General features: G+C 40.4%; 1 protein-coding gene across 1 annotated transcript in view; it reads right to left on the bottom strand.

The window, feature by feature from the left end:
* CADPS (calcium dependent secretion activator) overlaps window positions 1–12,931 on the bottom strand; it is a 575,524-nt gene that overhangs the window by 433,943 nt on the left and 128,650 nt on the right. The window contains exon 4 of the mRNA XM_036738381.1: window positions 12,543–12,875. Coding sequence (XP_036594276.1) covers window positions 12,543–12,875 — 333 coding nt within the window. The remainder of the gene's footprint in view (window positions 1–12,542; window positions 12,876–12,931) is intronic.

Genomic DNA, 12,931 nt, shown 5'->3' with positions numbered 1-12,931 from the left:
TAGGGTTTAGCACAATGTTTGGCACACAGTAAGCACTTAATAAATGCTTGTTAACTGACTATATACCAGGCCCACTGATGTTAGCTCTAGAAGAGATCTGAGGGATCCTTTAGTTCAGCCTCCCACTGGACTACGAGCTCCCCGAGAGCGAGGATAATATCTCATAGGTAGGTATCTTTGTGTGTCTTCCTGTGCCTATAAGACTATGCTGCACAATAGACCATAGAATTTCTCAATCATTAAGCATATATTTTGTGCCCATGGCTGGAAAAAAAAATCATCAGGACCCTGACATCACAACCCTAGATTCACAGATTTAGAAGCATATTTTTGAATTGATGAATGTTACAAATGAGGAAATGGAGGCCCAAAAAGGAAAAATAGCTTTTCCAGGGTAACAAAGTTGGGGTGGCAACCTAGTCAGACAGGTCTTATGACTGTCAGTCCATCTGAAGCACTGTCAATTTTAGCCTCAAAACAAGGTTGTATGCCTTTGTCATACAGACCCATAGCCCCCTTGTCTTTTGGTAAATTTTCTGTGCTCCTTTAATAATTAAAAAATGAAAACACTTGGAAATCTTTTCTAGATAGCAAACGTCAGACAGACAATGGTTTAATCAGTTACTAGGAGAAAGACTAAATCTCTAGTTCCAATTAGCTTTGATAAGACAGGAATCAGAGGCTGGGCATCCCTGAGAAAATCAAGATGGCAGCCTTAAAACAGACAGTGACTGAAACAATGCCTCCAGATGCGATCACAATCTACATAGAAAAGTAGCACCTGCTAGGAGGCCCCACAGCAGAGCCCTAAAGGATTCAGAGCTCTACAATCTGAGGGTGCTGAAAACTCAAGAAAACCTGCCTGGGAAATGAGCTCTCTGTTTTTATTTTTGGTTTGATCCTTTGCCAAACCAGCAAACCTAGAAAGAGCCTAATTAAAGTTAATGAGAAATAATCTCCTTTTTTGAAAAAAAGAAGTCTCTTTAATTTGCTTTTTCTTTACAGGGCACAGGCAGTGTGTGTGTGTGTGTGTGTGTGTGTGTGTGTGCATTATTATTTTATTTTTTCCTCTTTGGTGGTGTCAGATATTATAAACCTACATAAAACCTTCTGAAAACAATTTCTCTGAGAGTGAGGGTTTGTTTTTGTATAATGGTCATTTGTGAAAAATAAACCAGACCAATCTATTCCCTGACAGAGTGAGAATAAATTAGATTAAATTGGGTTTTAAGGTGGCACGGTGCAGAGGAAAGAATACTGGGTTCAGAATTGGAGGACCTGAGTTTAAATGCCAGTTCTGCTGCTTATGCCCTGTGTGACCTTGGGGAAGTCACTTAGTTCCTTCATCTATAAAACAAGGCAGTCAGACTGAATAGACTTTAAGCAGATTTATATCTCTAAAACTAAGATTGGATAATGAGTCTTACGGATGGTAAGCAAGAAAAGGCTGCTGTTTTCACCTTTCTCCCCACCAGGAAAAATACCCTCCTCACATGGACTTCCAAAGGCCACAGTTTGGGGAAATTAATACACTCAAATTTGACACTCTGCCTTGGGGAGGAGCTTTCCTGATTGTTGTATAAGTGGGTGCAAATCAGAACATTTGTCTGGCCCCAGGCTGCATTTCATATCCTATCCAGCCATCCACAAGGAAACTGGGATCTACCCACTAAACATCTTAGGCATTTTCCTATCTGTACTTTCATGGTGCTTGCTTGCCCATGGGCTCACATATGCACATGCACAGATACATGCATACACTCCCACCCCCCACAAACATCTGCACCCACACCCACATCCACACCACTCTATCTCTTGCTTTTGCTTTGGTAACAATCAATACTACCATTGATCCTAGGAAGGACCAATGTAATCATTAACTGCCCTGTGGCTCCATTTCCATCCCTGTGACTTCCTAGACCACAGCTCCCTCTCCTGATCTCCACACCTCTATATACTGTATTTCTCTGTTAGTTAACATAAAGACTCATCTGACAGGCATGCAGCATCTGAACTTGAACTTGGCTGGACTAACATTATGTAGGAATCATCCACAAAGACCAAGATGCGGTAAGGTAGAGTGTATCTCCAAAGTATTTGAGAGCAAGGTTTATATGTTTGTTCTTGCTATAGCTTTAAAGTAAATGTCCCTTTGTAAAAGCTCATTAGTATTCAATGATGAAATGGAGTTAGGATATTATGCACTGATGTCTCATAGTGAAAAACAATATGGCCAGTGGGGCTTGAGTAGAAAAGATGCCCTAAGCTCCTCAAAGTACCCTCAACTCCACTGGGCAGATGTAGCCTGCCTGCTGCTGGGAGAATAGCCTGACTTTAGTTCTGTATAAGCCTCCTTGTCCACAAGGTTGAAAAAAAAACAGTTTGACCCAATTTTCCCTCATGACAACCAATAGGAGGACCACACACCATTAGTGATGCTGAAACATAATTGGATTCACAGTGGTTACTTCTGGTGAAGAACAAGCATCATTTTGGGATGGTTGGAGAACAGTGTCAGAATCCAGAGTTTTCCTGATCTATGTTCAGTATTCTCTCCTTCATGCATCTTAAAAATGGAAAGGCAATGAATCAATAAACCAGAGGCTCACACGGCATTTGAAGGACCCATTTAGTCTATTCCTTTGCCTCCAGGCAATCCAATCATGCCCATTCTCTGCTCTAGAATATTCAGTGGATCTCTATTACTTTTATGCCCAGCTATGGACTCCTCAAGCTGACATTTAAAGACTTTGACAAACCAACTCCTGCCTAATTCACATTATTCCTTGCCATCTGCATTACTGTCTGGCCAAACTGACATTTACTATTCCCCAAAGTTGTCATTCCATCTTTCATTTGCAAGCCTTTACCCATGCTGAGTCTCAGGCCCAGAATGAATCCCCTCCTCCTTCTCGTCACATTAGATTGAAGACAGACACCTTCTTATGCTTTTCCAGAAAATCGGAACATTTTCCCCTTTTGTTCATGTTTTTCCATTCAGAAACATTAGGTGTTTCATGATGCACTTTATCCAGGAGGTAGCACCTGAGATGGGTTTGAAACAAGGAAAGGAATCTCCAAGGCAGAAGTGAGGAGGGAATCATTCACACCTTATCTCATTTTGGCCTCACACCAACATTATGACATAAACATGGTACGGATTATTCCTATCTTGTCTGCAGAGAAGCTGGGGGATAGGAGTTGGACTAGTAAGGGTAGAAAATATGGCCAACTAGGACTCCAGTCATCTCATTGTAGCATAGACTAAGCCCTTCTATGTGCAGAGAATGAAACAAAAGGTCATCCAGTCCCTCCCCTTAGGGAGATCACACTCTATGGAATAGACAAGGTAGAAATAAGAAGGTACATAAGAAGGAAAGGGAAGGGAACCATCATTTGTTAAGTGCCAGCTTAAGCACTTTACAAATATTGTTTCATTTGAAAATTGTGCTTCTGGAACATACTAGTTAACTGAGATTAGAATGAGGAAAAGAAGTCAAATAATGGGGGGTACAAGGCTGAATGTGGGGATGGTGGGCTGGGCGAGGAGGCACACAGGGTCATGCCCCTTTACCCACTGCAGAAATACCACAGCAAAACTGGGCAGCTGAAACAAGGGAGATATTTCATATAGTTACAAGGCCAGAAAAAGGTAGGTTATAACTGATCCTATCATTATGTTAAAGGTGGTGAATGTCCAAAAATAATCCTGTGGCTGCCACCCCTTCCTCCTGAAATGCACCTCTTTAACACCTTTGATTGCAATTTTATGGTTCACTGCCCACAAAAGGGCCTGAATGAAACAAAGTGTTAATGGCTTCCCTTTGGCAGCCGAAGGAACAGATTGCTAAAGCTCCTATATCTATGTGTTGAAGGTTATTGAGAAAAGGTCCAATTCTCTGGGCCTTGGGAGCACGATGCCCACCATCTCTCAAATTAGCTATTCTATTACCGCTAGCTTATCACCAACAGCAGGTGCAGTTAGCTAGGAATATTTGGCCAGGTGGTGAAGAAAGAACTGATAAAACCACAAGAAAAACCTTGCTAGAGACATAGGAAAATCGTTACCCTGGAAAATGAGAAAGTGGGCCTCACTGCACCTGTGCCGTTCACCCCATCTAGGAAGGCCTCTCGTCCTTGGCTACAACAGCAGGCCAAGTCTACATGGCCGCTGAACCTCACTCACCCCCACCTTTCTAGCATAAGGAAATTAAAGTATATCCTAAGAGTGGAACGACTTAAAACCACTAGCCCATCAACAATTTCATGAGTCCTGGAGCTATCTCATGATTGGAACCATAAAGCATGAAGTTTTATTAGCCAGAGTTTCCCCTTATTTCTTTGACTTCTCATTTCTTTACTGATATTTTCATTAACCTGGTGGGGGGTATACTTTTCATTTGGATGAAAATAAAATACCTATGTTGTATTTCGACAAGAGCTAGATTTGGAATTGAGGGACTTGAGTTTGAATCCTACCTTTGATGTTGATTTCTGGTGTAAACCAGGGGCAAGTCACCACACCTCCTTGGGTCTCAGTTTCCTTGTCAGTAAGGGGAGGGCTTTGGAGAGATGACCTCCAACATGTCTTCTACCTCTAAATTTCTGGTCCTATGATTCTGTGAAAAAGCCCTTGCCTTTTCTTAGAGCTCAAGTCTGTCCATGTCGTACCCCTATTCAATAACTCCATTGACCGCCTATTACCTTCAGGATGAAATCTAACTCCTGTTGGACAACAAAAGCCCTTCACAACCTAGACTTTTCCCACTTTCCTGTTTTCTTATACTTTACTCTCCATCCACAGACTATGAGGTCCAATGGCACTGGCCTATTACCTCTCACCCACCCCTCACTTCTGTTTTTCTTTGTCCAAAGACAATGCTCATTTGCCAATCTCTGTGACATTACAGTGGCTTCCTCAATGCTTAGAATGCTCTCATTCCCACTCCTTAATTTCCATGACTTCGTTCCAGGCTCTGCTCAACTCTCATTTCTGGCTGAGGATTTTTGACTTTCCAGGTCCCCCCAGATGCTAGTGCCTTTCCCTCTGAGACGATTTTTCATCTACTTTGTATATAGCTCAAAAGGACCTAGTCCTTTACATGTTGGCTCCCCCAACAATATGGGAGTTACTTGAGGACAGGAACTGGTTTAGTTTTTGTCTCCTCAGCACAGAGTAGGCCCTTAATAAACTTTGGCTTCTCCACTGACTTTGGCCAGGGTTTTGTGTCACTCAGGTAAATAGCTCTGAGGGTGATGAGATCCTAGAAGTCTAGGTCTGCTCTAGCCAAACAGCATTGGGATTTCTATGGCATCTAAGAAGGAGAACAGGCCTGAGATGGAGAAGTTTGAGGTTTGAGTCCCCAGTGGCTACATGGCTAGACCTTACACCAACCATCCTGAGAGTTCTCTCTGGTTTCCATGTCCCATTCTGTAAAATGGCGATGATAACACACTCTCTCTTACAGGGCTGTTATGAGAAGAGAATGCAGACGAAGTGATGAGCAACCCTGGAGTTCTAGACGAACGTCAATGGTTGTTTTTGTTATTTTAGTAGTCGTGTCATCATCGTCATAGTTTCTCAAACTCAGAAACTAGGTCATTCTCTGTCTTAGGCATGAGACAAGCAAAGACAAAAAGGGAATTGGTTTTTACTCTTATTGAACCTACCTCAATACTAGCTATTACCTACTACTATGACTACTACTACTCTATTACCACTAGTAGTACTATTACTACTAGTACTACTACTATTGCTATTACTACTACCACCACCACCACCACCAGCACCATCATTACCAGCACCACCACTACCCTCTTTTGTTGGGTAGATCAATTAATAAATATTTATTAAGCACTTATTATGGGCACTGTGTTAGGGATGATAGATAATATCAATCCATAAACATTTATTAAATACTTACTAGATGCTAGGCAAAAGATGATAGGTACTAGAGATACAAAAATTGAAATAATCTGTACCCTCAAGGAGTTTACAGCTTATTTGAGAGGCAATATTTATACATATTAGATATATAGTCACAGTAGATGGGAGGGAGCAATAAGAACTGGGAGCATCTGAAAAGGCTTCCCATTGGAGGTAGCCCCTGAGCTGAGCTTTGAAGAAAATGATGGATTCTAAGAGGCAGATGTGGAGCTGGGAGTTTAGAGATGGCAGGTTTAGTCTGAGGAACAGTGAGTAGGCCAGGTTATCTGGACCCTAAAGAGAATGAACAGCAATAATGGGAAATAAATCAATCAGTCTTCTCAACTCTCATGTTCAGATATGTTTTAATTCTTTGTTGAATCAGATTTCAGGTTTGGAAGGGAGGACATCTAGTCCAACCTGCACCTGAGAAAAGAATCCCAGCTGCAATACACCCAACAAACAAGTCATCCAGCCTTTGTGTGGAGATCCTCCATAAGGGAGAGCTTGTCAGCTCCCAAGGCATCTTACACCCTTTTTACTCAGTACTAATAGTAAGAAAGTTTCAGCTCCACATAAAGTGCTGCCTCTTTTCATTGGAGTCAATTTTATTTGTGGACCAGGGCAGAAATTTGGCAAGTTCTGAGAAAACCTTTGTTTTGTATAGGAGGCCAAAGTATATCTCTTTGCAACTGACCACCCACTGTGCCCAGTTCTGCCCTCTGGAGCCAAGCAGAACATGTCTAATACCTCTTCCTCATGGTATCCTTTCATTAAATGGAAGACAGCTACCATGACTTCTCCCCACCTCCAGACTTCTCTTTAGGCTGTTTCCAATTCCTTCTAAGGAGCCTATTCTAGGGCAGCAACTTGTCCTCAGGCTGTTGCTTTGAAGAGTACTCCACCCTCCCTTAAAAAAAAAGCTCCCTGAGAAAATTCTCAGGAGGTGCTTGCCCTTCCTCCTCATGTTTTCATGTTCTGATGGACAAAAACATATCAGTTGTTCAAGAGGCAATAGATCCATTATTAATAGGACTCTCCTGGAAGCCATTGTTCACCAAACATATACCATCTGTTACATCCTGTGAGACCAACCTACATGGGCTGCAGTTCATTGAAGAACTTTCCAGAGCAAAAAATTCTGAATTCTGGGGAATCAATGCAGAAATCAAATGACAACTTGGATTAGCCAATATTATGCAGGAGAAGAGTAGAAACCAACAACAGCTAGCATGTATATGTACTGTAAATATACAAATATATGTATCTATATAAACACGCACATGTGTATATAGGTACACACATATGTATATGTACATATGTACATGTGTGTATAGGCACACAATACACATACAGACACACATATATACATATATATGTAATGTTTGTAAAGTGTTTTACAAATGTCATCTCTTCTTTTACTTGCAACAAACCTTGGATGAAGGTGTTATTATCCTATTTTTACAGATGAAATTCACAGTATATTGTTGCTCTCCCTCCCACCACCCCCCAATGTACCCCTTCACATGGACCTATGGTTTTTATCAGTGTGGGGTAAGTTCTGGCATGGAAACTCTTTCTTCCAATGCAGATCAGCGACTTGTCTGTAATATAAGTTTCAAAGAATTGCCTGGGATCCCTGAGAGGTTCACAGACTTGGCCATGGCCACACAGCTGGTATGTATCAGAGGTAGGTCTTCTGGCCTCCAAGCTGGTCCTCCATTCACTATACCACACTGTTTGCCTTTTATGTTGTTGTAAATTCAAATCTAAGGAGAGGTTAGGAGAGTGTAAACTGTACTGTCTTTGGAGTTAAAGGCCTTGGGTTTGAATTTCTCTCCTGACACTTCCTACCTGTGTCATCTTGGACAAATAACTTCACCTCCATGGGTCTCAGTTTCCTTATCTGTAAAGTGAGGGCGTTGGACTCTCTCATCTCTTAGGCTCCTTACAGCTCTAGAGCTATGACCCTAAGATCTTTAGAATTTCAGGGGGAAAACACTAACAAAAATCATTTTATTTTGGCCAAGGAAAAGAGAAATATTCTTTGACTTTACTTTTACTACTGCATCAGCATTTTTGTGGCTGGATAGCTCCTCTGTGACCATATGGTAGGCTAAGGGTAGACAGCAAGAATGGATATGCCTCAATCTACAATTCTGAGTCCATAATAGTGGATAACTGAGGAAGTCATGCTTCACCTTGACAATCACAGAAAGACCATGGGCCTATGGGCAAAGAGTAACTAAGTGAGTCAACATCCATCTCTCCTAGGCTGCCAAGCTCAATGGCCTTTCTGGAGCAAGGGGGGGAAAGAGGTTTGTCAAACTAGAAAAGGTGGAGTAGAAAGGAAGCAGTGATATAATAACAAGAGCCAGCATTTATACAGTGCTTTAAGGTTTGCATTTCTCTACAAACATTATCTCATCTGATTCTAATGACAACCTTGAGAAGTAGAGGCTATTATTATCTTCATTTCATGGATGAGGAAATTGAGGCAGACAAGTTAACTTGTCCAGCTAGTAAGTGTGTGGGATGGGATATAAACTCAGGTCTTCCTGACTCCAAGTCCAGTGCTCCAGCCATGTGCCATTTAGCTGCTACAGTGGGGAAAAAAGCACTAAAAATACAGTAAGAAAACCAGCTTAGATAGTACCTTGGACACTACTTGTGTGTCAATGGGTAAACCACTTAACTATCCTGGGCCTCAATTTCCTGCCTGGAAAACAAAAGAAAACAAAGACTAACAAAACAAAAACAATGAGGGAGTTGGACTAGATGGCCTCTGAGGTCCATAGACTTGGAAAGGAAAGGGAAGCAGCCATTAGGTCAATATAGCTGGAATGTCAAGTGTAGAGTGTTTATGAGGGAGTCATATGATACAAGCCTGAAGGGATACTTGGGAACCAAGTTGAAAGGGCTTTGAATACCAGATGGGGAAATTTTCTTTGATCCAAGAAGTAATAGGGAGGCAAGGAAGATTCTTAAGCATGAAAGTGACATGATCAGTCCCATTCTTTAAGAATATTATTTGAACAGTTGTGTCAAAGTAAGGAGTGGAAAGGGGAGAGATTAGAGGAAAGGAGACTAATTTGGTTAGTCTTTGCCTTCCCTGGAATCAAACATGACCTTCAAAGAAGTTGTTTAAGAGAGAGAGATTCGACTGAGCAAATGGTCAGGACTCTTGACAAGACCCAGAAAAACATAAACCAAGAAGGGGTCTCCATTTTACCAGCTACAAGCCCAAAACATCAGGTTTGCATTCTTTCATCTGCTGATGTTTTTAGCATCATAATCATGTATCAAAATATGGTCAATGAGATGAGATATAGAAGATTTGTAAAATGGGGATAATTAATAGTGCCTCCTTTATAAGGTTGTTATGAGGATCAAATGAGCATGTGGATAAAGCACTTTGCAAATCACAAAATGCTACATAAATGTGAGCTAGTGTTGTTTTGGTGATGATGGTGATGATGACTATGATGATGATAAAGGGGCTTGTACAGGTTGAACTAGATAACCTGTGATGTCCCTTTTAGTTCTGAGATTATGGGATTTTGAGCCAGACCTCTGCCCAATGCTATCTTCTACTCAGTAGATTCTACTGTACATCCTTAGAGAGGATATATTCCATTAAACAAACAAACAACTGAAAACAACAAAAATGTTTCATGAAGACAGGTCAACAATCCATCTAAGCTATTAATCTCTCTTTGAGACAGGTACTAAGGGACAATTGGGAGGAGGGAAGCCATAGTAGTTTCTTTCCATGCTGTCATTCTCAGATGCTAAGGATATATCATGATCACCCTTCAATTCCCCTTGATTTTCCTTCACTGATTATCTGAAACCTATGGACAATGAGCCTGAAGTAATGAATCTGTATCACAGCTCTAAGTGTCCTTAGGTGTGTTTAATCTGTTTTTTACTCACTCTTCTTACCACTCTTCACTGAAGGGAAAAACTATTATTCAGAGAAAAAGAGATGTATTATTCAAATCTACATATTCTTTTCCATTGTTATCTTTTCCATCTGAAATGAATTCTACATCTCACTTTTATGAGGGGAAAATGAGAAAGATGGCCTTGATATATAATCCCCCTGTCTCAAAAGATACATGAAGCTGAATTAAGACCAAAATCATAGTGGTACATCAATGGATTCATCCTAATGACATTAACATCTGAGGAAAAACAGAGATTGGAACAACTTCTATCTATACATGTGACAAATCATTGGAAGAAGAAGAAAAAGTAGCCTACCAAATTATTTTATTCCTACCATGGTGAGAATGTTTGAATATCTCAGTCTTTACTCCAATGATAAAATAGTGATCTGAAATCTTTTTCTTAATTTTGACACTCCATTGGTTAGATTTTGCAATATAGCCTCATTCCATGAAACACACAATGATTGCAAAAATTCTAATGAAGACAACTCCAAAGGACAACAGAATATAGAGCAAATGCTGGTATCAGTAGCCAGTATTCTAGTGTTAGAATACAATTTCTCTTCTTAATGCAGAGGTAGTAGACTACGAGAACAGAATGTTATATACTCCTTTTAAGTCTCAGCATCATATGCCTTTACTTAACTGTGTTTTAGGTTTTTTTTTTTAATAAGAGAGGGTTGCAGTGAAAGAGTTATGGGAATGTGATTGTGGTATTTAAAAGCATTAATAAAACATTTTAATGACCATCCTCAAATACTATAGGGAAATCAGTGACAAAAGGTAGGGTCCCATACACAACAAAATATTTACAGCAGCACTTTTTATAGCAGGAAAAAGCTGGACACAAAACAGATGCATACCAACCAAGAAATGACTAAAATTTTGTGATATATGAATGTAACAGAATCTTACTTTGCCATGAGGAAATGATCAATATAGAGAAGAACCAGATAATTATTTGAACTGATGCAAAACAAAGTAGAACATGGAAAACAACTTGAACAATGACTACCACTATGTAAATGAAAAGAACAATAAGAAAACAATTGAAACTGAAGGTTGTGAAATTATAATGAGCAAACTTGACACCCCAAGAAATGAGGAAGCACCTCCTCACCCATCTCCTACTTCTTTGTATAGGTGGGGGACAAGGGCTATGGAACATTGCATATAACCTCAGACTTTTCCTATAATTTAGCTTTGCCAATTTTTTTCCTCCTCTTATTTATTCTTTGCTATACTTTCATGGATCACTAGGAGAAGAAAGGGGGAAGGGAAGGTGATATAAAAACAAAAACTAACAACTAAAATTTATTGAAAAATGACAATGAACAAGTTTGGCTTCAAGGAAAAGGTAAGAGAAGGCATTGCCCCTGCTTCTTTGAGAAGACTGGGCTGTGGAACATGGTGTATTAATTCAGATCTTTTCTATTTTTATTTAGTCACCTTTGCTGAAGTATTTCCCCTCTTTTAAAATTCTTTGTTATAATAGATAGCTCCCAGAGAGGAAAAGGGGAAGAGAGAATAAGAGAAATGAAAGTGGTGTGAAAAACAAAAGGATATCAAGAAAATTTTTAAAATGCACTCTAAAAGTGCTGTATGGCAAATATTTATTTACTTTGCAAATCCAAATTATCTAAGATTCACTTGGTATTGAGCCTTTCTTGACAAGTACATCACTGCCTTTGAGTTAAGTGAAGTGACTTTGAGCCACTGGTTTGTAAAGGAGAATTCTAAATACCACCTGGAAAAAAGGGAATTCACCTTTTTGGTCTAGTATGCTGATAACAGAAGTCTTAAACCCCAAACAAGGCACATATTATTACCATTCTCAAAATGCATTGACATTGTCAACCACAAAAGACTAGTTGGAAATAGTTTTTGTGACCTTCTTATGGGGTACTGTGGCCTGGAAGCATATTTTACCCCTGGTGCTCTGTAGTTAAGTGGCAAAAGCTGATCAGATTTGAACTTATCACAATGATTTTCAGAAACCATTGAGACTCAAAGAAATGGCTATATTGATTTCCATTGATGAACGTGTGGAGAGAGCATCAATGGATAGTTGAAAGCTATCCCATTCTTAGTAACCAATCTTGATCTAGTCAATTGTGGGGGTGGCTAGAGGTGCTGCCTCTGGCTTCCTGAATGGAGTGAACCAAAAAAAAGAATAATATAACACATTTATACACAGATACACCCAGAGTGGGTTGACTGGACCAGGTTGTTGAAATTTAGAGGGTGTTGACACAATTTGCTATCCTACAATAGCATAGTACCTAGTTAGTAATGATGATTGGTTAGAAGTAAGATACTACCAGTTGACTCCAGATAAACCCCTTCCCAGTATGGGTACATTTTTTGCCACTTGCCCTTAGAACAGACATCACTAGTTGTGGCTCTGTGTTTATACAGGACTTTAAGGTGTATGAAGCAGTATATAAGTGGGCTTCTATTTGGAACTGCATCCCTGATTTCATGGTCACAAGCATTGTATTTTGACCAATGGTTTCCAGCATGACATTCCATCATGGTCACAGACACGGTGTTCTCTGATGCAACACTAAACTGGGCAGCTGACCATCACCCATTGGGTGCCATGTCTTCTCTCCTGCAGCATCAGCAAGAAAGGTGGCAGTGGGACAGGTGAGACATCTTACCTGACAGGCATTGTATAGGAGCTGGTGTTCAAACTTCTTGATCCCCAGAATGTTCTGAAACATCTCATAGAGCTGCTCCTTGCTTAGGATTAGCTCAGAGGCTGCACTGGCAGTCATTCTGGCTTGTTGCTTCCGGGGGTCTTCCTCTCCACGGTAAATAGCATCAAATTTGGCCATCCAGGAGCTTAACACTGTCTCCTTGCTGAGGCCATCGATCTCTGGAAGGCTACGCACTCTCTTTTCTATGTGCTTCTTGAAGACTTCCCTGGAGTCATTGGCCGAGCACCCACCACTCTGTACCATCCGGGCCACCCGGTCACTTTTAAGGAACACCTAGTAGGGAAGGAAAGAAGGCAAAAATTCAATTAGAATTCCATCATATGCTTAGA

Source organism: Trichosurus vulpecula, chromosome 9 (genome assembly GCF_011100635.1).
Source record: "Trichosurus vulpecula isolate mTriVul1 chromosome 9, mTriVul1.pri, whole genome shotgun sequence".
NCBI lineage: Eukaryota > Metazoa > Chordata > Mammalia > Diprotodontia > Phalangeridae > Trichosurus > Trichosurus vulpecula.
The sequence above is the reverse complement of the archived record's forward strand: the minus strand, read 5'-3'. Positions and strand labels throughout refer to the sequence as shown.